This window comes from Lampris incognitus, chromosome 4 (assembly GCF_029633865.1).
Source record: "Lampris incognitus isolate fLamInc1 chromosome 4, fLamInc1.hap2, whole genome shotgun sequence".
NCBI classification, from domain to species: domain Eukaryota; kingdom Metazoa; phylum Chordata; class Actinopteri; order Lampriformes; family Lampridae; genus Lampris; species Lampris incognitus.
In genome coordinates, this window is record NC_079214.1 from 6,012,706 (window position 1) to 6,040,664 (window position 27,959).

At 41.9% G+C, this 27,959-nt stretch overlaps 1 protein-coding gene across 1 annotated transcript; it reads right to left on the minus strand.

The window, feature by feature from the left end:
• Window positions 1-27,383, minus strand: lipca (lipase, hepatic a). The gene is made up of 9 exons (XM_056278305.1): window positions 26,864-27,383; window positions 24,049-24,224; window positions 22,415-22,594; window positions 22,099-22,216; window positions 12,985-13,218; window positions 10,142-10,384; window positions 5,683-5,797; window positions 4,058-4,276; window positions 1-1,374 (listed from the first exon to the last, which is right to left on the minus strand). Exons 1-9 carry the CDS (start codon window positions 26,943-26,945, stop codon window positions 1,251-1,253), a joined length of 1,491 nt encoding a protein of 496 aa, XP_056134280.1. The 5' UTR covers window positions 26,946-27,383; the 3' UTR covers window positions 1-1,250.
• Window positions 27,384-27,959: the final 576 nt, after the last annotated feature.

Genomic DNA, 27,959 nt, shown 5'->3' on the forward strand with positions numbered 1-27,959 from the left:
TTCGCTACAGTACTATTGGTTTGAACGCTGCTCGCCTGCCGGCTCGGACTTGGCAACACCTGTTCCGTACCCGACACCTGACTTGCTCTAACCTCAACCTAACCACGCCTACCTCGCGCCTGCGCGAGCCACCAGTAACAACACAGTACATGCGTGGAACAAATCGGATTTCCGGTACGGACCGGCAGTTACAGACGCAGAAGAAGTGGAGGTGATTAGATTCTGATGTAAAATATGAGTAAAAACAGAAGTTTGTGATTTTCTTTGACATAAGCTGTTGAACAGGTGCATGACATGACTGAGGAAATGACTGACAAGATACGAAGTCAGTTTTCATTAATCATTAGACTTTTTTTTTGCAAGGGTGGCAGTTGCAGTTTCTCTTTCTGTGATGCAGTGCAATATATCTACATATCTTTACCCCGAGAGGCATTTTCCAAATAAATAATTTCTACTCATCCCACAGATTTACCGTGCAAACATCGATACCACACAAACGCCTGACTTGATGTGCACTTTCATTCTAGTAACTGTTTTAACTGGAGAGCTTTCTGAAGGTCAGACTTATGGGAATGACGGTGTCATAGAATCGCTGGAGGAAGGAATGCTGTGTTTGTGACGGTTGTAATTTCTGCGGCCTTTGGACTATAGAACTGTAGCGAATTCGGGGGACGACGCAACCACAGGAACTGCCGCGGCCGGGATGCGAACCCGTATCGCCCGCACCGCAGGAGGCATCGCTAACCGCTAGACTAAAGGGTCAGACCCGCGAGCCAGCCAGCGACCAGCGTGTCTTCTTATCCATGCACGTTACAGGACAGTTGTTTCCTACGTGATTCTTTTGGTTTATCATTTATGTCAATTGCATTAGAAGAAACAAAGCAAAGACCTAAAAATGAAACGATGCTTGAGGTTGCATTGTGCAGAGTGTAAGAAATGACTTGAGAAATTAAGGAAAATTCACTGGCAAATGTTCGGAGCCTTTTTTTTTTTTTAAATGACAGTTCGAAGATTTCACCACAGCAAACCAGCAGTCGACCTCTGTGAACTGGAAAAGTGCTGATGCGCTGGCTGTCTACTTTCACACAGGCTTCCAGGGTTACTACCTGTGTATTTATTCACTATAAGCTTGATTTTGACCATTTAAAACTGACGGAGACAGCAGAGTTTCATCAAGGCCTGTTGTGATTGAATCTGACCATCCGACCTCCAGCAGCTTGCCAGCAGAAGACACGGCGGATGTGAGAAGTCTATGGGCTGGGTCTCCTCATGCGCTGCTTGGTGGTCTTCCTTTCTACTTTGCAGCGCACAAACACCTTCTCTTCTGACGCCCGAACATGCTGCCCATCGTCTGTTAAGGCACAGAATGATGTCCTGGAGAAGAGAGAACAGGTCAGTTATTCTGGATGAGGTGTACGGTCACCCTCCCAGATGAAAATGCATTCTCTCTTCACGGGATTTGGAGAGACAACAGTCTGTCCATGACCGTTCATGCTTCATTGTGGGACTGGGAAGAGGAAACCATCCACTAGGTGGCGATAAAAGTCTACTTTGGTGTTTTGATATTATCTGAACGCTGTGGACAGAAACCTCCTAATTGAAGATGATTTATGTATTCTGATTGACAGACGTCTCTTCAGGTCCTTCCACATTCCTCTCCTTGACGCCATACCTGCCCATCACCTCCTCATCACCTCTGTTTCCTTCACCAACATGCCCACTGAAGTCTGCTCCAATCACCACTCTCTCCTCCTTGGGTACACATTTCACCACTTCATCCAACTCACTCCAGAATTCTTCTTTCTCTTCCATCTCACACCCAACTTGCGGGGCATATGTGCTGATAACATTCATCATCACACCTTCGATTTCCACCTTCATACTCATCACTCTGTCTGACACTCTCTTCACCTCCAACACACTCTTGACATACTCTTCCTTCAGAATTACCCCTACCCCATTTCTCTTCCTATCCACACCAATGATAGAATAGTTTGAACCCTCCTCCGATGCTCCTGGTCTTACTCCCTTTCCACCTGGTCTCTTGCACACACAGTATACCTACATTTCTTCTCTCCATCATATCAGCCAGCTCTCTCCCTTTACCAGTCATAGTACCAACATTCAAAGTTCTGTCCATGACCGTTAATGCTTCATTGTGGGACTGGGAAGAGGAAACCATCCACTAGGTGGCGATAAAAGTCTACTTTGGTGTTTTGATATTATCTGAATGCTGTGGACAGAAACCTCCTGCTTAAAGATGATTTATGTATTCTGATTGACAGACGTCTCTTCAGGTCAGACAAGCAGATGGTCGGTGAAGTTTCAGCAGTAAACAGGTAAAGAGCCTGATGGGGACAGAATGAACAGCATCCGTCCATCAAATGGGCAGATGTTGAACGTCCACGGACGATGACGAGCATTTGTCACTTTAAACTGTTTTTTTACCCCAGCACTCATTTCTTATATCGCTTATGTGGACTTATATTGACTGGTAAATATGTTGACTTATATTTAGGGTGACCAGATTTTCAAAATCCCAAACCGGGACCCTAAAAAGTGTACTGCGCGTTCGTGCACGCGCACACACTCACAAGCTTGTCTGTCTCGCCGGACATGATGGGGGATGGATGTTGAAAACTGGGACATTTTACTATTTTACAGATATTTGTCGGGACTCGGGACACCCAGCCTGAAACCGGGACAATCCCGGACAAACTGGGACGTCTGGTCACCCTACTCATATTGGTCGATAGATAAATATGTTGACTTATGTATGTTGGTTGATAAATTTGTACTTTCTATTCATTATAGTCCTCATAGGCCAGACCACCATTGTTTGGAATATTACAGGACATTTTTATACTTATTTTATACTTTTTATGAGGTGTTTCATGTTTATAGTGTCATATTCAACAACAGGCGTCCCGCTCTTGTTCTGCTGCAATGCAAAACAATTTCTCCTTGTAATAAAGTATCTATCCATCTATCTATCTACCTACCTATCTGTCTGTCTGTCTAGCTATTTATCTATCTATCTATCTATCTATCTATCTATCTATCTATCTGTCTGTCTGTCTGTCTGTCTGTCTGTCTGTCTGTCTGTCTGTCTGTCTATCTGTCTATCTATCTATCTATCTATCTATCTATCTGCCTGTCTATCTATCTATCTGTCTGTCTGTCTGTCTGTCTGTCTAGCTATCTATCTGTCTAGCTATCTATCTGTCTGTCTGTCTGTCTGTCTGTCTGTCTGTCTATCTGTCTGTCTAGCTATCTGTCGGTCTATCTGTCTGTCTGTCTATCTATCTGTCTGTGTCGGTCTATCTATCTATCTACCTACCTATCTGTCTGTCTGTCTAGCTATTTATCTATCTATCTATCTATCTATCTATCTATCTGTCTGTCTGTCTGTCTGTCTGTCTGTCTGTCTATCTAGCTATCTGTCGGTCTATCTGTCTGTCTATCTATCTATCTATCTATCTATCTATCTATCTATCTATCTATCTATCTATCTGCCTGTCTATCTATCTATCTGTCTGTCTGTCTATCTGTCTGTCTGTCTGTCTGTCTAGCTATCTATCTGTCTGTCTGTCTGTCTGTCTATCTGTCTGTCTAGCTATCTGTCGGTCTATCTGTCTGTCTGTCTGTCTGTCTGTCTGTCTGTCTATCTGTCTGTCTAGCTATCTGTCTGTCTATCTGTCTGTCTAGCTATCTGTCGGTCTATCTGTCTGTCTGTCTATCTATCTGTCTGTGTCGGTCTATCTATCTGTCTGTCTATCTATCTGTCAGTCTGTCTGTCTATATTTCTGTGTAATCTTGGTCTCAGAATGTGTGACAGCTGCTTCATGAGACACCCAGACAGACATCATGTAGTTTCTGAGCGTGTCTCCAGTGTTATTATATCACTGTTCATCTCAAATTGTGGTAAAATGAGAAAAACAGAGAAAAGCAAATGTGTAAGTGAAGCCTGCAGGTAGATCAGAGCTGCTGCTTTCATTTAACAGCCCTTTCTCCCCTTCAGCCACACCACAGACGTTTTGGCGGAGGACAAACTTGCCTGTCCTGTGTCTCTCCGGCCTTGACACGGATCTTGCCCACGGTGAGCTGCGGTTTGCTGGCCAAGCTGCTCCAGGGCATGATGGTCTGCATCTGCTGCCACACGTTCCCCCATAAGGCTGGGCCTTCCCAGTGAACCTTCAGCATCATCAGCTCACCGATGTCTCTGTCCAGCGTGATGAGGAAGGTGTAGGTCTTGTTACCCACAACCTCATTTGTGCTGGCGAGAGACAGAGGGAGAGGAAGAAGCAAGAGATGTTTGTTTTCATAGTATTCTCTTTCTACATCATGCTTTATGATGAGTAGCTGTCAATATACTGATTAATAAATGAGTAATAGGGCACTTAGAAGCTCTTACAACACACTTTTTTTGTGTTAGCAGACAGCTTAAAAGCATTCAAGTCAGACTGAAGCCAGTAATCATGTTTAACTTTTCATGTCTAAAGACCTTGAAGATGCATAATAAAACATTCTGCAGCAGGATTTTAATTTTAAATCATTAATAGTTTTTTTCTATCTGTCCATAACTATTCTCGATGTCTCAAACAATGTGAGGGCGTGGTCTAGTCTTCATTAATATTAATGAGTTGACATTTGAGTGACAATAACAAGGGCTGCTAGTAAAAGTGGGTGGGGTTTCATATTTAATGATTTGGTCTCATTGGCAGTATGTAAATAAGTGTCTGATAAAGTCATGGGTAGCAGAAACAAAGGTGTGGGAGGTGGAAGCTCTCGTGAAAAGAAATATGAATTCTTCATTTTATATTTCATACATGTAAATATATATACTATATATATATATAATTTTTTTTTAGTAGAAAGACAGTACAAAATGCAAGAATATTTAAGTACTAAAAGATATTAGCAAATTTTAATGATTTATTTAATTATAGTGACATTTCTGAACCTTAAGGCTGAATTTAGGCATCAAGTCCTAAATGGTTCAGGTTTGGGCAACTCTCGTGTTCTGGACAGTCTAGTCTGACAAGTGTTACCAGGAAGAGGTTAAAGTTCAGCTAAAAACAGGAAGACGACACCGGATACAACATTCAAAACTACATTAATGGGACGGTTATTAACATTCCTTGGATATCTGCTAATGTTAACAGGTGTAAGAGCTTATAAGTGCCCCAGTGCTCCTTTATAAATCATTGTTTTGTCTTTTTTTAATTATAAATCTGAGCTCTGTCACACATTGTAATGTGGGCTCTATTTCTACAGTTTTCTGTGTTTTCCTGTGTGCTGGATGGGACCGTTGCATGTTTTCATGTCCGTGTTTGGTGTCAGCTGGTTCGTTTCTGGATCGTGACAGCAGCAGCAGTGAAGGACGGGAGGCCGGTGAGGGTCAGCTGGAGCTTTTCTGATATAACTGGTGTATTTAGAGATGTGACACAACACAGACTGTGTGGGATAAGATGCCAGGGACGGCATCTTGTTCTGCTGCTGCACAAATCAATTATCGATCCCATCATTTCCACATAGTTTTCTTTTCACCAGAGCCTCTGTTCCCCGTGTGTTGTCTGCTGTCCGTCAGTTTGTTGGATCACAGTTCACCACACACATCGCTGCATCCTGACTGTAACACGGCCCGGTAGAGAATCAGCCTCCACGTGACACGGTACTCACAAGACGATGGGGAGATCCCCGCTCTCCTCCTTGGTTCCTGTAAGAGAGATGGTGAGAGATGGCTCCATCCCCTCCATCTGGTTGACAAACTGGATCTTGAACTGGTAGTGGAACACTGGATGGAGGGAGACAAGACGATGACATCATTCTCCAACACCTAACCCACAGAGTCATGCTACGTCTCTGTTCATATGTACTACTGTAGTGGTAATGTGTAATGTCTCATTTACAGTATTGTGTGTTTTTTATTCATATGTAGTACTACTGCATTGTGTCGAATTTACTGTGCTGTGTTTGTTTGTTCATATGTACTACTGTGTGGTACTGTAGTACTGCATGACATCTGATTTACTGAGTCTGCTGACTTGTAGGTACTATTGCAGTATTTGTACCAACTATGCAAAAGAATCCTTGGGAAAATAGACTACCTATCTATCTGTCTGTCTGTCCGTCCATCCGTCTGTCTGTCCATCTATCTGTCTGTCTGTCTGTCCATCCATCTATCTATCCATCTGTTTGTCTGTGTATCTGTCTGTCCATCTGTCCATCTATCTGTCTGTCCATCCATCTATCTATCCATCTGTTTGTCTGTGTATCTGTCCGTCCATCCGTCCGTCTGTCCGTCCATCCGTCTGTGTCTGTCTTCTGTTGTCTGATTATTTTGTTAGTGTACCTTGAGTGAGTCAAGCAGAGGTTTTCCAATTTAAATTCTCTTCTCTTCTAGTCTTTGTTGAAATACTGCATGTATTCTAATCATATTTAAAACAGTTATTTTTTCATGTGTTCCTTTTCATCACAGCGAGGTTAAATGTGAACCACCACTGACTCTTGAATCAGTCTGTGTTTTAGATTCGGTTCAGCCGGTGAGCAACAACTCTTTCGCATCGTTGGTTTTAAAGGAAGAGATGCACAAAAAGAAAAAAAAGAAAAAAGTCTTGTCTTGACTGTGCCACAATAAAGACACGTTCTCATATCTCTAAAACCGTACTGCTAAATCACACCTACTAACACCTACTGACCCCTGCCCTCAGTGAAGAAAGAGTAAAGGCTCTGCATTTACCTGGAAAGCATTTCTGCACCGACATGTTCTGGGTACTGAAATACACAGTACATCCTACAGTACATCCTATTCATTTACATGAGTCCATGAAGCCTCCAGTACAACACAGACAGGTGAGTCAGTTCATCTGGACACAACGCTGTGTCCAGATGAACTGACTCACCTGTCTGGGATTTCCTCACCTGGGTTATTGAGCATGTATAAAGACACATATATATACTATATCCGCCATTATCTGAACCGCTTAGCCTGCTCTCAGGGTCGCGGGGGTGCTGCAGCCTATCCCAGCAGTCATCAGGTGGCAGGCGGGGAGACACCCTGGACAGGCCGCCAGTCCATCACAGGGCTGACACACACACACACACACATTCACACCTAGGGACAATGTAATAATGCCGATTCAGCTGACCTACATGTCTTTGGAGTGTGGGAGCCTCCGGAGGAAACCCACGCAGACTCGGGGAGAACATGCAAACTCCACACAGAGGACGACCCGGGATGACCCACCAAGGTTGGACTACCCCGGGGCTCGAACCCAGGACCTTCTTACTGTGAGGCAGCTGTGCTAACTGCTGCACCACCATGCCCCGCCCCTAAATATATATATGTATATATATATATGTGTGTGTGTGTGTGTATATGTGTGTGTGTGTGTGTGTATATATATATATATGTGTGTGTGTGTGTATATACACTACCGTTCAAAAGTTTGGGATCACCCAAACAATTTCGTGTTTTCCATGAAAAGTCACACTTATTCACCACCATATGTTGTGAAATGAATAGAAAATAGAGTCAAGACATTGACAAGGTTAGAAATAATGATTTGTATTTGAAATAAGATTTTTTTTACATCAAACTTTGCTTTCGTCAAAGAATCCTCCATTTGCAGCAATTACAGCATTGCAGACCTTTGGCATTCTAGCTGTTAATTTGTTGAGGTAATCTGGAGAAATTGCACCCCACGCTTCCAGAAGCAGCTCCCACAAGTTGGATTGGTTGGATGGGCACTTCTTTGAGCAGATTGAGTTTCTGGAGCATCACATTTGTGGGGTCAATTAAACGCTCAAAATGGCCAGAAAAAGAGAACTTTCATCTGAAACTCGACAGTCTATTCTTGTTCTTAGAAATGAAGGCTATTCCATGCGAGAAATTGCTAAGAAATTGAAGATTTCCTACACCGGTGTGTACTACTCCCTTCAGAGGACAGCACAAACAGGCTCTAACAGGTACTATTTAATGAAGATGCCAGTTGGGGACCTGTGAGGCGTCTGTTTCTCAAACTAGAGACTCTAATGTACTTATCTTCTTGCTCAGTTGTGCAACGCGGCCTCCCACTTCTTTTTCTACTCTGGTTAGAGCCTGTTTGTGCTGTCCTCTGAAGGGAGTAGTACACACCGGTGTAGGAAATCTTCAAATTCTTAGCAATTTCTCGCATGGAATAGCCTTCATTTCTAAGAACAAGAATAGACTGTCGAGTTTCAGATGAAAGTTCTCTTTTTCTGGCCATTTTGAGCGTTTAATTGACCCCACAAATGTGATGCTCCAGAAACTCAATCTGCTCAAAGAAGTGCCCATCCAACCAATCCAACTTGTGGGAGCTGCTTCTGGAAGCGTGGGGTGCAATTTCTCCAGATTACCTCAACAAATTAACAGCTAGAATGCCAAAGGTCTGCAATGCTGTAATTGCTGCAAATGGAGGATTCTTTGACGAAAGCAAAGTTTGATGTAAAAAAAATCTTATTTCAAATACAAATCATTATTTCTAACCTTGTCAATGTCTTGACTCTATTTTCTATTCATTTCACAACATATGGTGGTGAATAAGTGTGACTTTTCATGGAAAACACAAAATTGTTTGGGTGATCCCAAACTTTTGAACGGTAGTGTATATGTATGTAAATAAAACTTGGTTAAAAGAAGCACTCAACGGTAAGGAAAGGGCTCAACAAATAAGGAGCAAAATACTTGACTCACTGGATTTTATATATATCTATATATATCTATATATATATAGATATATATAGACAGATAGATAGCGTTTTTTTCCGAAACCGTCAATGGTGTTATAAGTGCTCAACTAATGAGGAGCAGAATATCAACACAAATACAGGGAGAAAAAGTTTTAATGCATAGCAGTACAGGCCTGTTTCATGTGTCGTGCACTCAACCAATCAGATGAGGATTGTTTCCTCATCTGATTGGTTGCTGTCCAACCGAAATTAGGGGCGTGACGCTGGGCAAACTAAGCTGTATGATTCTTTGTTGAACCACATTAGCAGCTGATGAGTGCGCCACGCACGAAACAGGCCTGTACTGCAATGTACTAAAACTTTTTCTTCCCTGTATCTGTGTGTGTATATATATATATATAAAAGATAATCACATTAGGCTTTACTGCATCAGAGTGATATGGATTCTTTTAAAGACAATAAGAACAACATTCAGAGCAGCGTTATTTTTTCCCACCCATATTCTGACAAGATGACAAAACCAATCTGAACTTAAACATAACCACTATCTAATCTTACCAGTAAGGTTAAATCACAGTACTTGATTTTTTTTACAATTTTTGATTATGATATACTTTATTGATTCCCGTAGTGAAATTCCACTCTGCATTTAACCCATCGTAGCTGTGTAGCTAGCAGCAGTGGGCAGCCGCCGTGCAGCACCTGGGGACCAACTCCAGTTCGTCTCACCAGGCCTCGGTCAGGGGCACAGACAGGAGTATTAACCCTAACATGCATGTCTTTCTGATGGTGGGGGAAACCGCAGCACCTGGAGAAAACCCACCGCAGACAAGGGGAGAACATGCAAACTCCACACAGAGGACGACCTGGGATGACCCCCAAGGTTGGACAACCCCTTGGTTCAAACCCAGGACCTTGCTGTGAGGTAACAGCACTAACCACTGCACCACCATGCCGCCCAAACCTCACCTCACCTCACCTCAAATCAAATCATAATCCTAAACGTAACCACCCATAAGATGAATTTGTCAGAATACAGGTCCTGTTTCCATAATGCCATGTATTTTAGTGTATTAGGGCGGGACAAAACGTAGGGATGTGATCTGATTGGATGATACACAACACTTGGTGAAATTATTGGTTGGAATGTTGCTCACTCACCCATTCAGACTACGTGATGCAATCACAAAAACACGGCAGTTTTAAAGGAAGTTACGGTGGTTAGATTTTGTCACAAAATAAGTAAAAAGCTGTATTTTTGTGATTTTTTTTGGCATAAGCTGTTGAATATGTGCATAACATGACTGAATAATTGAGCTTACAAGTGAAAAAAAGTCAGCTTTAACGTTGTCTTTTCACGCCAAGAAAGTTTACTACATATCCTCGTATCTGTGTATGAAAGGCTGTAGACTGAATATGTCCATACGTTTGTAGGGCATCTGAGCGCGGGTTCTCAGGTACAGTCTCTTGCTGGTGGCGGTCCGGACCTTGTTGATGTGGTAGCCCAGCGTATTGCAGCGGTTCTTGCGGCAGTCCAGACAGGTGCCCCGGTCGAAGGTGTCATAGTCCCTGCAGTGGTAGGCCAGACTGTGCTTGTCTCTGTTCAGCAGGGAGTCCATGAAGAGGTGTACTGACCGCTCATGAGCACATTTCACCGTCTGTTCAAAACCTGAGAGAGAGCGAGAGAGAGAGAGAGAGAGAGAAGTGGGATTTTGATGAAGGGGAGGTGTCGTTGTTCATCATCTCCACATGACGAGTCAGATGTATCAGATGTCTGTGTCAGCTGATGATAAAAAAAAAACACTCCAGAGGGTTTTTAGACACTGATGGTGGTTTATGATGTTAGCCCATTATTCATTATTATGGTGGTGGTGGTGGTGGTGGTGGGGTGGGGAGGCATCTGTCAGACAGTCCTCCTGTCACAGTATCTCATTACTCACGTCTGATTCTAGTCTGGTCTAAAAGGACTTTAGACCAGACTAGAATCAGACGTGAAGACAGATGTGGTTCTCATCGCCTGAGGCAGGTGGATGGAGGGATGTTCACAGGACATAATTAACTCATCAGAATGACAGATACTTTCAATTCATACTGATTTGTTTCTTCAGTGTTGTTCACTCACACATTTGGGAATTTGATTCTTAAATGGGTGAGAAAACAAAGATGAACTGTTTTTCAGCAAAAGTGACTTACATTTGAATTTAGTCAAGTCAAGATTTATTTAAAGTGCATCATCAGACAAGAATATATACACAGGGTGTGTGTGTTTGTGTGTGTGTATATACACTACCGTTCAAAAGTTTGGGATCACCCAAACAATTTCGTGTTTTCCATGAAAAGTCACACTTATTCACCACCATATGTTGTGAAATGAATAGAAAATAGAGTCAAGACATTGACAAGGTTAGAAATAATGATTTTTATTTGAAATAAGATTTTTTTTACATCAAACTTTGCTTTCGTTAAAGAATCCTCCATTTGCAGCAATTACAGCATTGCAGACCTTTGGCATTCTAGCTGTTAATTTGTTGAGGTAATCTGGAGAAATTGCACCCCACGCTTACAGAAGCAGCTCCCACAAGTTGGATTGGTTGGATGGGCACTTCTTTGAGCAGATTGAGTTTCTGGAGCATCACATTTGTGGGGTCAATTAAACGCTCAAAATGGCCAGAAAAAGAGAACTTTCATCTGAAACTCGACAGTCTATTCTTGTTCTTAGAAATGAAGGCTATTCCATGCGAGAAATTGCTAAGAAATTGAAGATTTCCTACACCGGTGTGTACTTCTCCCTTCAGAGGACAGCACAAACAGGCTCTAACAGGTACTATTTAATGAAGATGCCAGTTGGGGACCTGTGAGGCGTCTGTTTCTCAAACTAGAGACTCTAATGTACTTATCTTCTTGCTCAGTTGTGCAACGCGGCCTCCCACTTCTTTTTCTACTCTGGTTAGAGCCTGTTTGTGCTGTCCTCTGAAGGGAGTAGTACACACCGGTGTAGGAAATCTTCAAATTCTTAGCAATTTCTCGAATGGAATAGCCTTCATTTCTAAGAACAAGAATAGACTGTCGAGTTTCAGATGAAAGTTCTCTTTTTCTGGCCATTTTGAGCGTTTAATTGACCCCACAAATGTGATGCTCCAGAAACTCAATCTGCTCAAAGAAGTGCCCATCCAACCAATCCAACTTGTGGGAGCTGCTTCTGGAAGTGTGGGGTGCAATTTCTCCAGATTACCTCAACAAATTAACAGCTAGAATGCCAAAGGTCTGCAATGCTGTAATTGCTGCAAATGGAGGATTCTTTGACGAAAGCAAAGTTTGATGTAAAAAAAATCTTATTTCAAATACAAATCATTATTTCTAACCTTGTCAATGTCTTGACTCTATTTTCTATTCATTTCACAACATATGGTGGTGAATAAGTGTGACTTTTCATGGAAAACACAAAATTGTTTGGGTGATCCCAAACTTTTGAACGGTAGTGTATATATATATATATATATATATATATATATATATATATATATATATATATATATATATATACAGTGCATCTGGAAAGTATTCACACCCCTTCACTTTCCCCACATGTTGTTATGTTACAGCCTTATTCCAAAATGGATTAAATTCATTTTTTTCCTCATCAATCTACACACAATACCCCATAATGACAAAGTGAAAAAGGTTTTGTAGAAATTTTTGCAAATTTATTAAAAATAAAAAACTGAAATATTGCATGTACATAAGTAATCCTCCTCTGGTCAGTCGGAGTGCCTGTTCGGGGGGGGGGGGGGGGGGGGATAGCGTGAGCCTCCCATGCGCTATGTCCTCCTGGAGAAACTTCTCACTGCCAGGTGAAAAGAAGCGGCTGATGACTCCACATGTATGGGAGGAGGCATGTGGTAGTCTGCAGCCCTCCCTGGATCGGCAGAGGAGGTGGCGCAACGACCGGGTCGGCTCGGAAGAGTGGGGTAATTGCCTGGATACAACTTGGGAGAAAAAGGAGGGGGTAGTAGCAGTATTTTATGTCTGCACCTGAGTCCCACCTTGAACCCCTGTCAGCAAAGGTGTGGCTCAATACACAACAAAAAGAGTTGCTTTAGTTGATTTGGGATCAAATTCCCACCTTTCTTGAAAAAGTAGGAAATCTTTGCGACAATATTCATCAGCGCATAGACTACTACTACTACTACTAGCAGTAGTAGTAGTAGTAGTAGCAGCTATACTTAATCTAACTTTTTAAGCTTTCCTTAGCAGTGGGATTTGTCTTACCGAGCAGGCCGTACTGGGTTATGTGTTGATAGAGGCTCGTCAGATCACATCCTGGCTGAAACGTTCCTCCATTGGGATAGAAATCGAAGTGAGCGAGAGGTTGTTTGATACCAACACTCAAGCCCATGCGTTGGTGTGTGAAGGTGTGAATGGCATCCACAAACTCAGCATCGTCCGGAGAAAGTCGGTCTGCAGAGGACACACTCTCAAAGAGCGGCCCCGCTGGATCCAGCCCTGGAAAGACAACATTACTGTAAGACAGCGGTTTTCAAACTAGGGGTCGCGAACCCACAAGTGAGTTGCAGCAGGGTTAGGGTAAGACATAGGTTGTGGACAATGGAAACGTCCATTTTTCTGTCCCTAGCTTCTACAGAAATATTACACTTGAAAAACACTTTAGGGTTACAATTTATTTTGAAATAAAACAATGTGTTATTTCAACAATTACACCTTCTTGAGCCATCAATTTAGCAATATTTGTTTTTTAATCAATTATATAGAATTCCAAACACCAAAGAAATGCTCGTCCCCACGGTCATGTATAGAGGGCAAGTGCCATATTTTGAGGTCAAAAAACATGTTTTTCTACCATTTAAAATGCAATAATGTATGCATAACTATCAAATATCAAATCATATCAAATGTCATTATTTTGAACATGCAAAATAAAGAAAAAATGAACAGCCAATTTAGCCCCACCTCTCTGACCGATACCATACCTTATCATTTCATTAAGAAATATTTCACGGTCAACTGTATCAAACGCTTTTTAAAAAATCTATAACTACTCCCATTGCCTATTTCTTGTTATCAATACAACTAGTTATTTCTTCTATTAGCTCCATTAATGCCATAGATTTCGATCTGTTTGATTGGAACGCATACTGACTGTCTGACAACAATTTATGTTTCTCAATAAAATTGTCTAACCTTGCAATATAAAGTTTTTCCAAAATCTTAAGAGAACTGGGAAAGTAAGGACACAGGCCTGTAATTGGTAAAGTGATATCTATCCCCAGCTAAATATAGTGGGATAACTTCAGCAATTTTCATATTACATGGAAATGTACCTGTTTTGAAAGACAAGTTGCAGATGTAAGTCAGTGGGTTTACAATACCATCAATTAATTTCTTAAATAAAGTCATATCAATTCCATTCCAGTCAGTCAACATCTGGTTCTCACTCTTATTAACAATATCAATGATTTCCTTTCCTTCTACAGCTATCAGAAAGACTGGGTTTTAAACTCTTATCTCCATAATGCTCAATAGCCCCCACCTCTTTTGGCTGTGGGTCATTGATTTCTTTTGCCAGTTTTGGTCTCACACTTACAAAAAATTTGCTAACCATATCATTCATATTGTTTATAGTTTTATTATTGTCCAGGAAATACTGAGGGCAACTTGTGTTTTTTGATCCATTTCTAATAATGTTATTTAATACTAATATTTAATAGTAATAAATGTAATATTTAATTCATGTGCCCTTGAAATTGTCTTTGTTTTCCTTTAATATTTTGTTATAATATTCCTTCTTGCATATTGTCGTAATATCAATTAACGTATTTTTACAGTGGATGGTGAGGATGCAAGGAGTAGAGGTGACGAAGACGTATGAGTTTAAATACTTGGGGTCAAGTGTCCAAAGTAACGGAGAGTGCAAAAGTGAGGTGAAGAAGAGAGTGCAGACAGGGTGGAGTGGGTGGAGAAGAGTGTCAGGAGTGATTTGCGACAGAAGGGTACCAGCAAGAGTTAAAGGGAAGGTTTACAAGATGGTTGTGAGACTAGCTATGTTATGTGGTTTGGAGACAGTGGCACTGACGAAAAGACAGGAGGCGGAGCTGGAGGTGGCAGTGTTGAAGATGATATTAGCAATGAGTATATTAAGAGGGACAGCTTACGTTGGAGACAAGGAAAGAGAGGCAAGATTGAGATGGTTTGGACATGTGAAGAGTGGAAAGGCAGTTGGTCCAGATGGTATACCTGTGGAGGTGTTTAGGAGAGATGGCAGTGGATTTTTTTAACTAGATTGTTTAACACAATCTTGGAAACTGAGAGGATGCCCGAGGAGTGGAGAAGAAGCATACTGGTACCGATTTTCAAGAATAAGGGTGATGTGCAGAACTGTAGCAACTACAGAGGTATAAAGTTGATCAGCCACAACATGAGGATATGGGAAAGAGTAATAGAAGCTAGGTTAAGAGGAGAGGTGACAATTAGCGAGCAGCAGTATGGTTTCATGCCACCAAAGAGCACTACAGATGTGATGTTTGCTTTGAGAATGTTGACTGAGAAGTATAGAGAAGGTCAAGAGTTACATTGTGTCTTTGTGGACTTAGAGAAAGCATATGACAGGGTGCCAAAAGAGGAGGTGTGGTATTGTATGAGGAAGTCGTGAGTGGCAGAGAAGTATATAGGATTGATGCAGGATTTGTTTGAGAGCAGTGTGACAGTGGTGGGGTGTGCGGTTGGAATGACAGATGGGTTCAAGGTGGAGGCGGGATTACATCAAGGATCGGCTCTGAGCCCTTTCTTGTTTGCAATGGTGATGGACAGGCTGACGGACAAGATCAGGCAGGATTGTCTGTGGACTATGATGTTCGCAGATGAAGTGGTGATCTGTAGCAAGAGTAGGCTGTAGGTTGAGGAGAGCCTGGAGAGGTGGAGGTATGCACTGGAGAGAAGAGGAATGAAAGTCAGTAGGAGCAAGACGGAATACCTATGCATGAATGAGAGGGAGGACAGTGGAATGGTGAGCATGCAATGAGTAGAGGTGACAAAGTCATGAATTTAAATACTTGGGGTCAACTGTTCAAAGTAACGGGGAGTGCGGAAGAGAGGCGCAGGAGAGAGTGCAGGCAGGGTGGAGAAGAGTTTCAGGGGTGATTTGCGACAGAAGGGTATCAGCAAGAGTTAAAGGGAAGGTTTATAAGTCGGTAGTGAGACCAGCTATATTGTATGGTTTGGAGACAGTGGCACTGACGAAAAGACAGGAGGTGGAGCTGGAGGTGGCAGAATTGAAGATGTTAAGATTTTTATTGGGAGTTATGAAGAAGGACAGGGTTAGGAAGGAGTATATTAGAGGGACAGCTCAGGTTGGACGGTTTGGAGACAAAGCAATACAGGCAAGATTGAGATGGTTTGGACATGTGTGGAGGAGAGATGCTGGGTATATTGGGAGAAGGATGCTGAATATGGAGCTGCCAGGGTAGAGGAAAAGAGAGGAGAAGAGGAAGGCCAAAGAGGAAGTTTATGGATGTGGTGAGGGAGGACATGCAGGTGGCCGGTGTGACAGGGGAAGATGCAGAGGACAGGAAGAGATGGAAACGGATGATCCGCTGTGGCAACCCCTAACGGGAACAGCCAAAATTAGTAGTAGTCAATTATCTCTTACTTTTTGACAGGTAATGAGAATGTATTACTGATTTTACTGCACAAAATATTTGGTGGGTCGCAGGCCAAAAAGTACGTCCACATGGTGGCTCACGACATGAAAATATTTGAGGACCACTTTATGTAAGAGAAAGTCCAACTTTGAATACAGACTGCTTAAAGTGGTTATCCTTAATTTCTTCATTTTCAGTGGATTTGGCAGAGGACAAAAAAAATAATTTTCAAACTGCAAATCCGAGTTCCATTAGAAATGAGTGTGATCCTGAACACACAGAAAATGTTCCCATGCAGGTCACAATTTTCAACAGTTGCAGATTTTGGTGTAGCATGCGTATTTTGGAAAAAGAAGACGTTCATATTTAACATTATATCAAACATTTAATTAAACCTAACATTTATAAAGTTTAGTTTTGTATTTTAGCACAATTTTCTAGCTCTTCCGCATTCAACATGCAAGTTCCTACTTTTTCTTCATTTCCTTTTTCAGCAGACTTGACTAATTTCCTGTGCGGGCATCGTTACGTTTGAATATTTGGCAGGAATGGTGGACCACACCAGCACCAATGGAAAATAGCAGATAGAGGAACAATTACAGAACATCAAACACAAAATATGTTGAATACCATGGTTGCTACAAAAACGCCCATGAGAAAAGGTATCAGACAGTGGCGTTGCCTGGCCTGGGCATTCGGGGCTTTAGCCTCGAAAATTTCTTATACAGCCCCGGATAGTTCCACCTCATAAGGAATGAAATAGAACCGTACATTATCTGAGCCCTATGACACTAAAGAAGAAGACAGTTTTGTAATTTCCCGTCTTCAGTGAATGCAACACAGACACGACGCCAAGACCAGTCAGAGAGGAGTTGTATGGAAGTGGGGAATCATCTGTGTTTTATTGGCTGACAGGTATCTAATCTGAACTCTGATAGGGTTCCCAGTCATTCAACATCAGAAAAACTGAAAAATGGACATACGACGGTTTTTTGCGAGAAGAAAGGAGGACATCTCTGCAGTCGTGGTGGTTGGGCGTCAAATATCTGAGCCACCACATGAACCAGGTAAACAAACAAGTCATTTAACTCCTGTGTCTTCGAAATTATGTGAACACTAGAAGAACCCCGCTACAATGTAGCGGTTTGGTTCTCCACCCGTCTAAATCTCCCTCCTCTTCATCCTGCCAGCTAACCGCCTTCCCCCTGCCCCTATACCCCCCCCACTCCAACTCCCTCCCCCCAAATGCTCAGAATCATCTGAAATGCCGAGAAAAGTGGTTTTTAGCCATTTTTAGAAAATGCATATTTTGCATAATTATGCGTAATTATTATAATGATATTTCAATTTTCTGCTATTTTTCTGGTCCTCTCTGGAACAATACCTACCACCTCCAAAAAAAATTAGGATCATAAGTGCATTTTTGCAAAAATGCATATATTTTGCATAATGCCAAACATTTCTACATCTGATTTTATCTCATTAGAAATACATGGTTCAGCAACATTTAAAGTGACCACACAAACGCAGGTGTCCTACATAGAAAAAAGAACAGCAGGTACACACTGCGTTGTGCTATAATAAAATATAGATTGAGTACAGTATTCAACCTATATAGTTACCTATATTTATAGTGTTGGTGTAACTGAGAGCTCAACTAAATAAACAAACACAAAGCATAAATAAAATCATAGCATAAGTAAACTGAGTGCAAAGACTGCTGTAATTCATGTATGCAGTTATTCATGTAGAGATTCATCAATGTGATTATTGATTAAGATTAGGCTACTTGATATAATGTTGCAACATTTGATGGGTTAATTTACTTTGAACGCTTAACTACCATACATTTGAGTGACTTATCCTGTGTCTTTGCATTTCCATGGATTTACTCGGGAATATAAAACTTATTCATTATGTTTGCATTCTATATTTACCATATACACAAATAATTGCATACAGGCATAAAATCCAATTATCCAGATAGGAGAAATGTAATTAATTTTAACTTTTGTAACATCTCTTGTATTTCATAATTAAAACGATATAATTGAGCCCATTTCCCCCAGTAAATGACACTTTAACGCTAATCATGTTGCAAGGGTCAGTTCCCTTTTATGATCACCTTTTAATAACACCTACTATGATAAAAGAAATCTGATGTTACATTCTGTTTACAGATGACCTAGACAGGACAGAGAATGAAGAGAAAACAACAGCAGACCCCAAGCAAAAGGAGACAGAAGGAGGAGATAAAACAGACGACATTGACGAGGAAGACCAGAACACACAAGAGGCAGCAGGTAGCATCCCAACTGAACTCAGTGATTTGGGGACTGCAGACACAGGGCCACGGCAAATAAAACATCACTGCTTTCCGTCCAGCATGTTTGGCTAGCAAAAAAGAGCATTTCAATCAACTTGGTTTGAAATATTTGAATGGCTGGAATACTCGGTAACTGCCAATGCAGCATTCTGCTTTGTTTGTAGATTATATGGCAAACCAAAACAGGCAAGGGATCAAAAAGATATGCTCACCACCACAGGTTACACTAACGGGAAGAAAGCATTAGAGTCTTTTACAGAGCGTGAAAAATCTAACATACATAAGGCCTCAGTGATTCACTGGAAGAGCTTAAAGCCACACAAGCCCATGGGGACATCACAAAGCAGCTACAAGCCGCACATATGAGTGACATTTTGGATCGTAGGGAGTATCTGACACGCATAGCAGCAGTGACAGCCTTTCTCGGGAAGCAAGGGATTGCTTTTAGAGGGCACAATGAAACATCAGACAGTGACAATAAGGGAAATTTAATGGAATGCATGCAGCTTCTTGAGAAGTTTGATCCTTTTCTACAAACTGACTTCATGTGCAACTTACCTTTCACCCTCATCCCAGAATGAGATGATTCAAAGCACCTCTGATGATATCATTTCAAGGATAATCTCTGAAATTAAAGAGGCAAAAATGTTCTCGATAATGGTGGATGAAGCAAGGGATCATCGGTCAGAGCAGCTTGCATTGTGTGTGCGATATGTTTCTCCACAAGGCTTGGTGAAAGAACGATTCCTTCGATTTTCCCAGCTTGATGCATTTGATGCTAGGTCCATCACTGACGCCATAGAGCAGCAGCTTGAGAAACATGGAATAGGACACCTATAATGTGTTGCTCAATCCTATGATGGTGCTGCTGTTACGAGCGGAGCAGTGAGTGGCGTACAAGCTCGATTCAGAGAGAAGCATCCAGAGGCACTGTATGTTCACTGCTATGCCCATGAACTTAATCTTGTCCTTTGTGCCACTTGTAAAGCCATCCCAGAGGCACGTGACCTCTTCGATCTCTTGGAGTGTCTCTACTCTTTCTTTTCCACCATCAGAAATTGCAAGAATTTTTAAAGGCAACTTGAGGTGGGGGACAGGCAACTTGTTCAGTTGTCTAAGACTCGCTGGGCATGTCAGATTGAAAGTGTGAAGGCCACTCTACAAAACCTTCCTGCTTTGATCCAGACTTTGGGGAGAATTTCAGCACCTCTACCTAAGGGGCTGGAAAGCAAGCTTTGCAGATTCAGCACCATCTACATGCTTGTCATGTTTCAGACATTGTCTCTTTCTGCAAGTATTTGTGCAGGCCCTGAGTTACTGAGAGCAATCGACTTGGTGCAGGCAATGGAATATAAAATGGCAGTTCAGAGCACACTCAAAAGTTACAGAAGCAATGAGAAAGCACATGAAATCTATGACAAGACCAAGGCTCTGTGTGACGATCTTGAGATTCATTCAACTGAGACACAGAGGAAGAAGCGAAAAAACATGGACGACTTTGTAGTTGAGACATCTTGCAGCTCACGGTCAGATCGGTCTACTGGAGATGATCTGACAGGGAGAGTCTTCTTTCCAGTTCTTGATAGAATGCTGGAGGAGCTTCAGAACAGGTTTTCTGGAGTTGGGGAAAAAATCTTGACAGGCGTACAGGCATGTCAGCCTGCTTCAGAGCATTTCCTGAATGAAGAGGCACTCAAACATCTGGCTGAACATTACAGCATCCAAATGAAGCCTGAAGAAATTCTTGTTGCAAAAAATTTCCTCGACAGAAAAAAGAAAGACCTAGCACTACCCACCATTCAAAGTGTGTTCTCCCTTTTGGACAAGGATATGTTCCCCTCCCTTAAGGCCATCTTTCAAGCTTCCTTGATGATCCCAGTTACCAGCTGCAGTTGTGAAAGGTCTTTCGTTGCCCTCCGCCGACTACACACATGGCTGAGAACTACAATGGGTCAGGAGCGGCTAAGTAATTTGGCTATAATGTCAATTGAGAGGGAGATGCTGGCCAATGTTGACCACGGGGAGGTCATAGCTAGATTTGCTAAGCTAAAAGCAAGACGTTTCAGCCTAACACTTCCACCTTCAAATAACTAAACAGAGAGAATACAGCAATGATGGAGGAAGAGAAAAGATGGAAGCAAATGATAAGAGGGAGAGAGAAGAGAATTAGTGGATGATGACAGGAAAGCAGCAAGTGATGGAGGGAAAACAGGAAATGACAGAGGGAAAGCAGGAAGTGACAGAGGGAAAGCAGGAAGTGAAAGAAGGAAAGAGGCAAGTGAAAGAAGGAAAAAGGCAAGTGAAAGGAAAAAGGCAAGTGAAAGAAGGAAAGAGGCAAGTGAAAGAAGGAAAGAGGCAAGTGAAAGAAGGAAAAAGGCAAGTGAAAGAAGGAAAGAGGCAAGTGAAAGAAGGAAAACGCTAAGTGAAAGAAGGAAAGAGGCAAGTGAAAGAAGGAAAGAGGCAAGTGAAAGAAGGAAAACAGTAAGTGAAAGAAGGAAAACAGTAAGTGAAAGAAGGAAAACAGTAAGTTAAAGAAGGAAAGCAGCAAGTGATGGAGGGGAAGCAAGTGATGGAGGGAAAGCAGCAAGTGATGGAGGGAAAGCAAGTGATGGAGCCTGGAGGGAAAGAGAGAAGAGACAGAATCAGATGATAGAGAGGTACAGTAAATATTACAGCATGGGCTTTATCTGAAAATTGCGTGTGACTGAAAACAGTTTATGTTTATCTGTTTTTTGCAGAAGATGTGTGACAGAGAACAAGTCATGGAGAGAAACAGCAGCCGAGTCTGGAAAAGTGAAAGGTACAGCACCACACTGGATGACATTTATCTGAAATTTGTCTGAGTGAAAGAAGAAAAATTAAAAATTATTTTTTAAATATTTTATTCAATATTTTCTGATGTTGTCATTAAGTATACATTTCATTGTTTTTCTGGCAGCAGAAGATGGAAGGAGTGAGCAGATGATGGAGAGAAAAGAGAGCAGCAGACACAGAGGTGCACCATGCAACATGACACAGAACTAACTTGTGCTTATCAGGGAAAGAAAAATTAAAAAATGAAAATAATTGTTACCTATTAACTAATTTTATCATCCTGTTTCTACTCAATATTAATACTGATTACTAAGAACTTGTTTACATTATTCATGATTAATTTTGAAAATAAATACATTTTGAAGTACATGTTGAAGTATTTGGCTGTAGACAAGGTGCCACAATGCTCAAGAAAGCATAAAGATAGAGCTTTTTTTCCCCGGGTAGGATCCCCCAGATTCCTCTACGAGGGTGTGGGCTCAGCCCCCAATGTTCCCAGGTCCAAGAAACGCCCCTGGTATCAGATATGGCATTTTTGATACAGATTACATCATCTATGGATATTTTCTATATTTGAGACATGCTTACCTGTTATTCGCCCAATCTTCCCCGAACTTCTCAGGTAGCTTCCAGCAAAGCCAGAGATGTGAGCGCCAAGGCTGTAACCGATCAAATGAGCCATCTTGGGCGGAAACTTTAAGTTTTCCTGTTGGTGATCATTGACGTTCACACAAATTTTTGATGGTTTTATCTGGTGCATGCGTTTTGGTTTTTTTAAATACAAACACAAAGTATGCATGAAGATATAGAACTTCCTAAACGGAAGGACATGGAGTCATAAAATACATGGGGATGCTAATGACATAATAATTCACAAAAGTTTCTAATCAGTGTCTCTCCTGACCTCCAGAGACTGCAGCAGGTGGGCTATCTGCTGTCCCACCAGGCGGGTATTCTGGACGGCGATGGGATAATGTTGGTGGGCCAGAGAGAGCCAGTTGGTAATGATGACATTGACATCTTTCAAACTTGTCTTCAGAACCGCGGCCAGTCTGAAAACCCAGTTCTCCATCACACCATCCATCTTCAGAAACAAAAAGCTGTTGGTTGGTTTGCTTTTTTTTCTCAGCTGAACATAATTCTCCATTACCTCCGTCTGAATCGCACCATTTTCAGGTGTTGGTTTAAGTCATAAAAGCAGAGGACGTGCAGCACAGGAATACATTATGACTAGAGCTGATCAATATGAACAGAAATCAAACATAACAATATTTTTGACTGAATACCTGGATTCTGATAGTGTGATGCGGTTTTGGTGTTGAGTGCTTTACCCATCAGAAAATGTTGATAAATGATCAATAGTAATGTGGATATGATGACAATCGGGTAGAAACCTCCATTGTTCATTTCACTAAAACAGTGGAATAAGTTCAGAAAATGGCCTCACGTTACTGTAATTCAGCCTTTAAGACCAGGGAATGACAACATTCAAGTTATATCACCATATTACCACAACCACAACACACCTGGTCTCATGTAAACAGATCCATGTTACGTATATCCATAGATTGACCAGCTGTAATTTATCTTTGTTTTCTCTCTGATGCGTTTGTGTATTTTGTCTTCTTTTTTAACTTTAGTTTGACTTTACCTTAATTTTGTCTTGCTTTTGTAAGGCCTTACCGTTTTGCTTTTTATTATTATTATATTGTTTTCTGAGTATTCTGCTCTTGCTGTGTCTGTCAAAGCACTTTGTCAACTCTTGTTTTTAAAGGTGCTTTATAAATAATCCATCCATCCATTATCCATACCGCTTATCCTGCTCTCAGGGTCGTGCAGATGCTGGAGCCTATCCCAGCAGTCATTGGGCGGCAGGCGGGGAGACACCCTGGACATGCCGCCAGGCCATCACACAGGGCCAACATATATACATACACACACACCCACACATTCATACCTAGGGACAATTTAGTACGGCCAATTCACCTGACCTACATGTCTTTGGACTGTGGGAGGAAACCGGAGCACCCGGAGGAAACCCACACAGACACGGGGAGAACATGAAAACTCCACACAGAGGACAACCCGGGACGACCCCTAAGGTTGGACTACCCCGGGGCTGGAACCCAGAACCTTCCTGCTGTGAGGCGACCACGCTAACCACTGCGCCACCATGCCACCCTATATAAATAATGTTTATTATTATTATTATTCTAACCCGTTATCTGAAACTCAGAATGCAAGAAATGAGACAATGTGCAAATATTAATATGCACCTTGATTCACTTATTTAAATTAGGTTTTGTGGGATGACATATTAGAATATGCATCAGTTGTTTTTCATGTACATTTCAGGGTTATGAATATTCATGATATTCTCATGGATAAAGAACAGATTATCTTTGCTAGATTTTATTTCTTTCATCATCTGCTCATACGCATCTACTCTCTTGCAGTAATGCAGTTTGTACACAGATTTACTCCGTTCATCCTGTTCACTCTAAGCCATGAGGCGGAGGAAAGTGTCCTCGTCCTTACCGACCATCCATGGGTGACAATGATGAGCGGATGGCTGCTGTTGAAGCCACACGAAGTCAGAGACGCTGCTTTGAAATCTGCCAGCACACATGCGTCCTCCATGACCTCTCCCCGTGAATACAATGTGAAGACTGCATTGCCTTCATGGGGAACGTTCTCAGTCTGGTCTGTGGCCGCTGAAAATCAGCAAACACACAACAAAGGAGTTAGACTGCTAACTTGATACTAAGAGAGTCTTTATTTATCAGGTACACATTACAGAAACTGTATGAATTCCTATTCCCCACAGACCAGACACAGACTGCCTCCATGTAATGATAGAAAAAAAGAGGTTTTTAATCACAGATGGAGCAGACATGAAGTAATGCATTTGGTTAATAGTCTTTGGACTGCCGGGAAGGAGTATATATAAAAGTTAAGGAGGATTTGGGAGTCTTTTCTTACATAGAGATTGAATTGTTCATATATACACTGATGAGCCAGAATATTATGACCACCCACAGGTGAACCAGATAACGTTGATCATCTCCAAACAAGGGCTCATTTCAAGGTCTGGGTAGATCAGATGGTAAGTGAACAATCAGTTCTTTGTAGTCAACATGTTTAATGCAGGAGAAATGGGCAGGAGTAAAGACCTGAGCGACTTTGACAAGGCCAAAATTGTCATGGCGAGACAACTGAGTCAGAGCATCTCTGAAACGCTAAGGCTGGTGGGGTGTTCCTGGTCAGCAGTGGTGAGTACCTATTGACAGTGGTTGGAGGATGGACAAACCACAAACCGGCAACAGGGTTTTGGGCACCCAAGGCTCATTGATGCGCGAGGGCAGCAAAGGCTATCCCTCTGGTCCCAATCGGCAGAAGGTCTACTGTGGCACAAATTCACAGAAGATTTTAGTGATGGTTAGGGGAGGAATGTGTCACAACACACTGTGCATCACACCCTGCTGTGTATGGGGCTACGTAGCTGCAGACCGGTCAGAGTGCCCATGAAGACCCCTGTCCACCGTCAAAAGTGCCTACAATGGGCACTCGAGCATCAGAACTGGACCTTGGAGCAGTGGAAGGTTGCCTGGTCCGATGAGTCCCGTTTTCTTTTAGATCACGTGGATGGCCGTGTAAGTGTGCGTCATTTACCTGGGGAAGTGATGGCACCAGGATGCACTGTGGGAAGATGGTGGGGGGAGTGTGATGCCCTGAACAATGTTCAGCTGGGAAATCCTGGGTCCAGCCATTCATGTGGACATCAATTTGACACGTACCAGCTATATAAATATCGTTGCAGACCAGGTACACCCCCTTCAATGTTCAAGGTGTTGCCCTGGCCTCCAAATTCTCCAAATCTCAATCCGATTGAGCATCTGTGGGATGTGCTGGACCCGACAAATCCAATCCAGGGCAGCTCCACCTCGCAACTTACAGGACTTGAAGGATCTGCTGCTAATGTTTTGGTGCCAGATACCACAGATACCTTCAGGGGTCTTGTAGAGTCCATGTCTCTGTGGGTCAGTGCTGTTTTGGTGGCACATGGAGGACCAACAGCATATTAAGCAGGTGGCCATAATATGTTGGCTCATCAGTATCTTTTTATTTATATTGTCCTAAAAGAAAAACCTCCATCTACAAAATCTCCATCCCAAAAAAAAAAAAATCATCCATCTGAAAAACCTCCATCAATGAAAAAAATCCAAAGCTTTGCTAAAAGAAGAGTAACAACCGAGTGTAGGCTAACATACTTTACTTATTCACCACAAAGTAAATACACCGTACAGTAAAGCCTCTCCTGGCGGGTCTGATGTACAGAGCTGACTGAGACACATCCAGTCATCTAACAAATCAACACACTTGCAAATATTCATCGACTGCTAGCAAACGACCGCGGAACGTTGATCTTTAGCATAGAGACAATTAAACAAGAACTTAACTTACAGCTGGTTTACCAAAGCCTTCTGTTCATTTTCTATTTGGTTTGTAGAACAAATGGTTAGGTTGATATCTCTGAGTTTAACTGAAGATTTTTGACCAGAAAACAGAAACTATCAGACAGGTGATATGATGAAAATGTCAATTCAAGCCCAGACCTAGAGAAGGCCCAAAGCTCCTTCATTATTCTGGATTTCACTTCCAAATCAGCTCTTTATGATGAGGAAAAACTAGTAAAGCACGTCTGTGTAGAGTCATGTCTGGAATGGGATCTTAATTCCAGGACAGTTTTTATTTTTGAGGATTTTCTTTTTTTTTTAGGACCTGGTGAAAGAAACAAACCATCCAAAGAAACACATTGACTTTAAAGAGTTACTTTAATATTAATCTTATTACTTAAATGGAAAATTCATGAAAAGTGGAGTTCAGCTGATCACAGTTAATTAACAGTATCTTCATCCCAACACAGCTTTGACAGCTGATCTCATACATTCACATATTTTCATATCTTAATATGTAACTGCAGTATAGCCCCCTGTCAAACATCTATAATCCTGTTTTTGAAATGAATGATTTAATCTCATTTTATTACATTCGAGGCAGTCTCACCTACATGGTTGTCTCAGCTGATCTGGACCGAGAGCAAAGGACTAGGATGCATTTGAAGGCCGTGTTCATAATGTTCATAGAGACGGACAAGTCGAGTTATGATGAATTGGATCCAAAATGTTGATTTTATTAATCTACAAGTCAAATTCTCCAAGGACGTCAACACCACTGCCACTGAAGTGGTCACGTACTCCGGTGTATGGCAGTGACACTTTAAAGTCAGACAAGTTTAAATGAAGTCATGTTAAAGCATCCTGGTTGTCGTCTAAACTGACCATTCCCTCACCTGATCTGTTTCCCTTCGTCTTCCTGCCTTCACACCGGGCACAAATCAGCAGCAAACAGCAGAGGATTTTAAACACGTTCATGTTCTCAGTGTCGACAGAAAAATCCTGCGGGGATGCTTCAGAAGAGACCAAGTGCAGCTTCAAGGTGGGACCTTCAGTCTGAAGACCTGATGTGGAGGTCTGACAACCAAAGTCCTACAGTTTCAAACAGCACCAGAGGGCACATGCTCCTGTACTTTGCTGTGAAACGGGGAAAGTTTCGTAGTAATGCTTTATGGGGTAAAAGGGGATGCGGTCTTTTCCTGATTGGCTGTGGTAGTTTGGACAGATTGTGAAAGGCCAGAGCACACGCAGGGAACCTTTCTCCCATTGCCTTCAACTTCCAACGTTTTCTCATCTTCTTCGGTCTTTCTTAGACCAGAGGAAGCCTGGAGATGTTAGCAAAAAGGAAATGAATTGCATGAAAGTGAAAAATCTCTTAAATCATCCAAAGAAGTCGTCAATTTCCCATCAATTTCTGGAGAGAGTTCACGTGAGGATTTCCAGAGCTCATTGATCAATACAACCTCCTCGCTCTAGGTTCAGTGCCAAAACAGACACGTAAATATCAGTCCACAGGCTGTGTCTGCCAGACAGATCTGCTAACAAAGGTTTAATGAACTGTGGCACGCATGAGGACAAGCGGTCTTTACAAACAAACTGAGCCTGTAGACAGTAAAGAAGGTGCAGGTGCAGACCTCACATCACGTCCTGCAGGTTTAAATGACACACGTTACAAATGTACACATATGTTAAATGATATGGACGGTTAGTGTTTGAAATCCACTCAATAAAAATAGCATCAACTCATCTTTCATCCTCCCTCTGAAAGAATTTTATATTTTAGTACTTCTGAGATGCAGTCGGTTTATCTATTGAGCTTTTTGATAGAATAAAACTCAGTGAAGTCTTGACGCTACGAGAGACATGAAACGCCTCATCGTGAGATCCATAATGCACTCTGCTACACTGCATGTTGTCGACACAGATATGGTGATGTGTTATTTTTAGCCGGCTGTCATTACAGTTCACTGCGCATGGCGTACAACGCCTCGT

Bases quoted from the DNA above. Each gene is read 5' to 3' on its own strand.
- lipca (XM_056278305.1), bottom strand. From the start codon at position 26,945: ATGAACGTGTTTAAAATCCTCTGCTGTTTGCTGCTGATTTGTGCCCGG. The intron at 22,217-22,414 runs GTCAGGAGAGAC...GATCACCAACAG, and splicing joins ACCTGCTGCAGTCTCTGGAG to GAAAACTTAAAGTTTCCGCC. The intron at 10,385-12,984 runs GTAAGACAAATC...GCTCTCTCTCAG, and splicing joins AACCCAGTACGGCCTGCTCG to GTTTTGAACAGACGGTGAAA.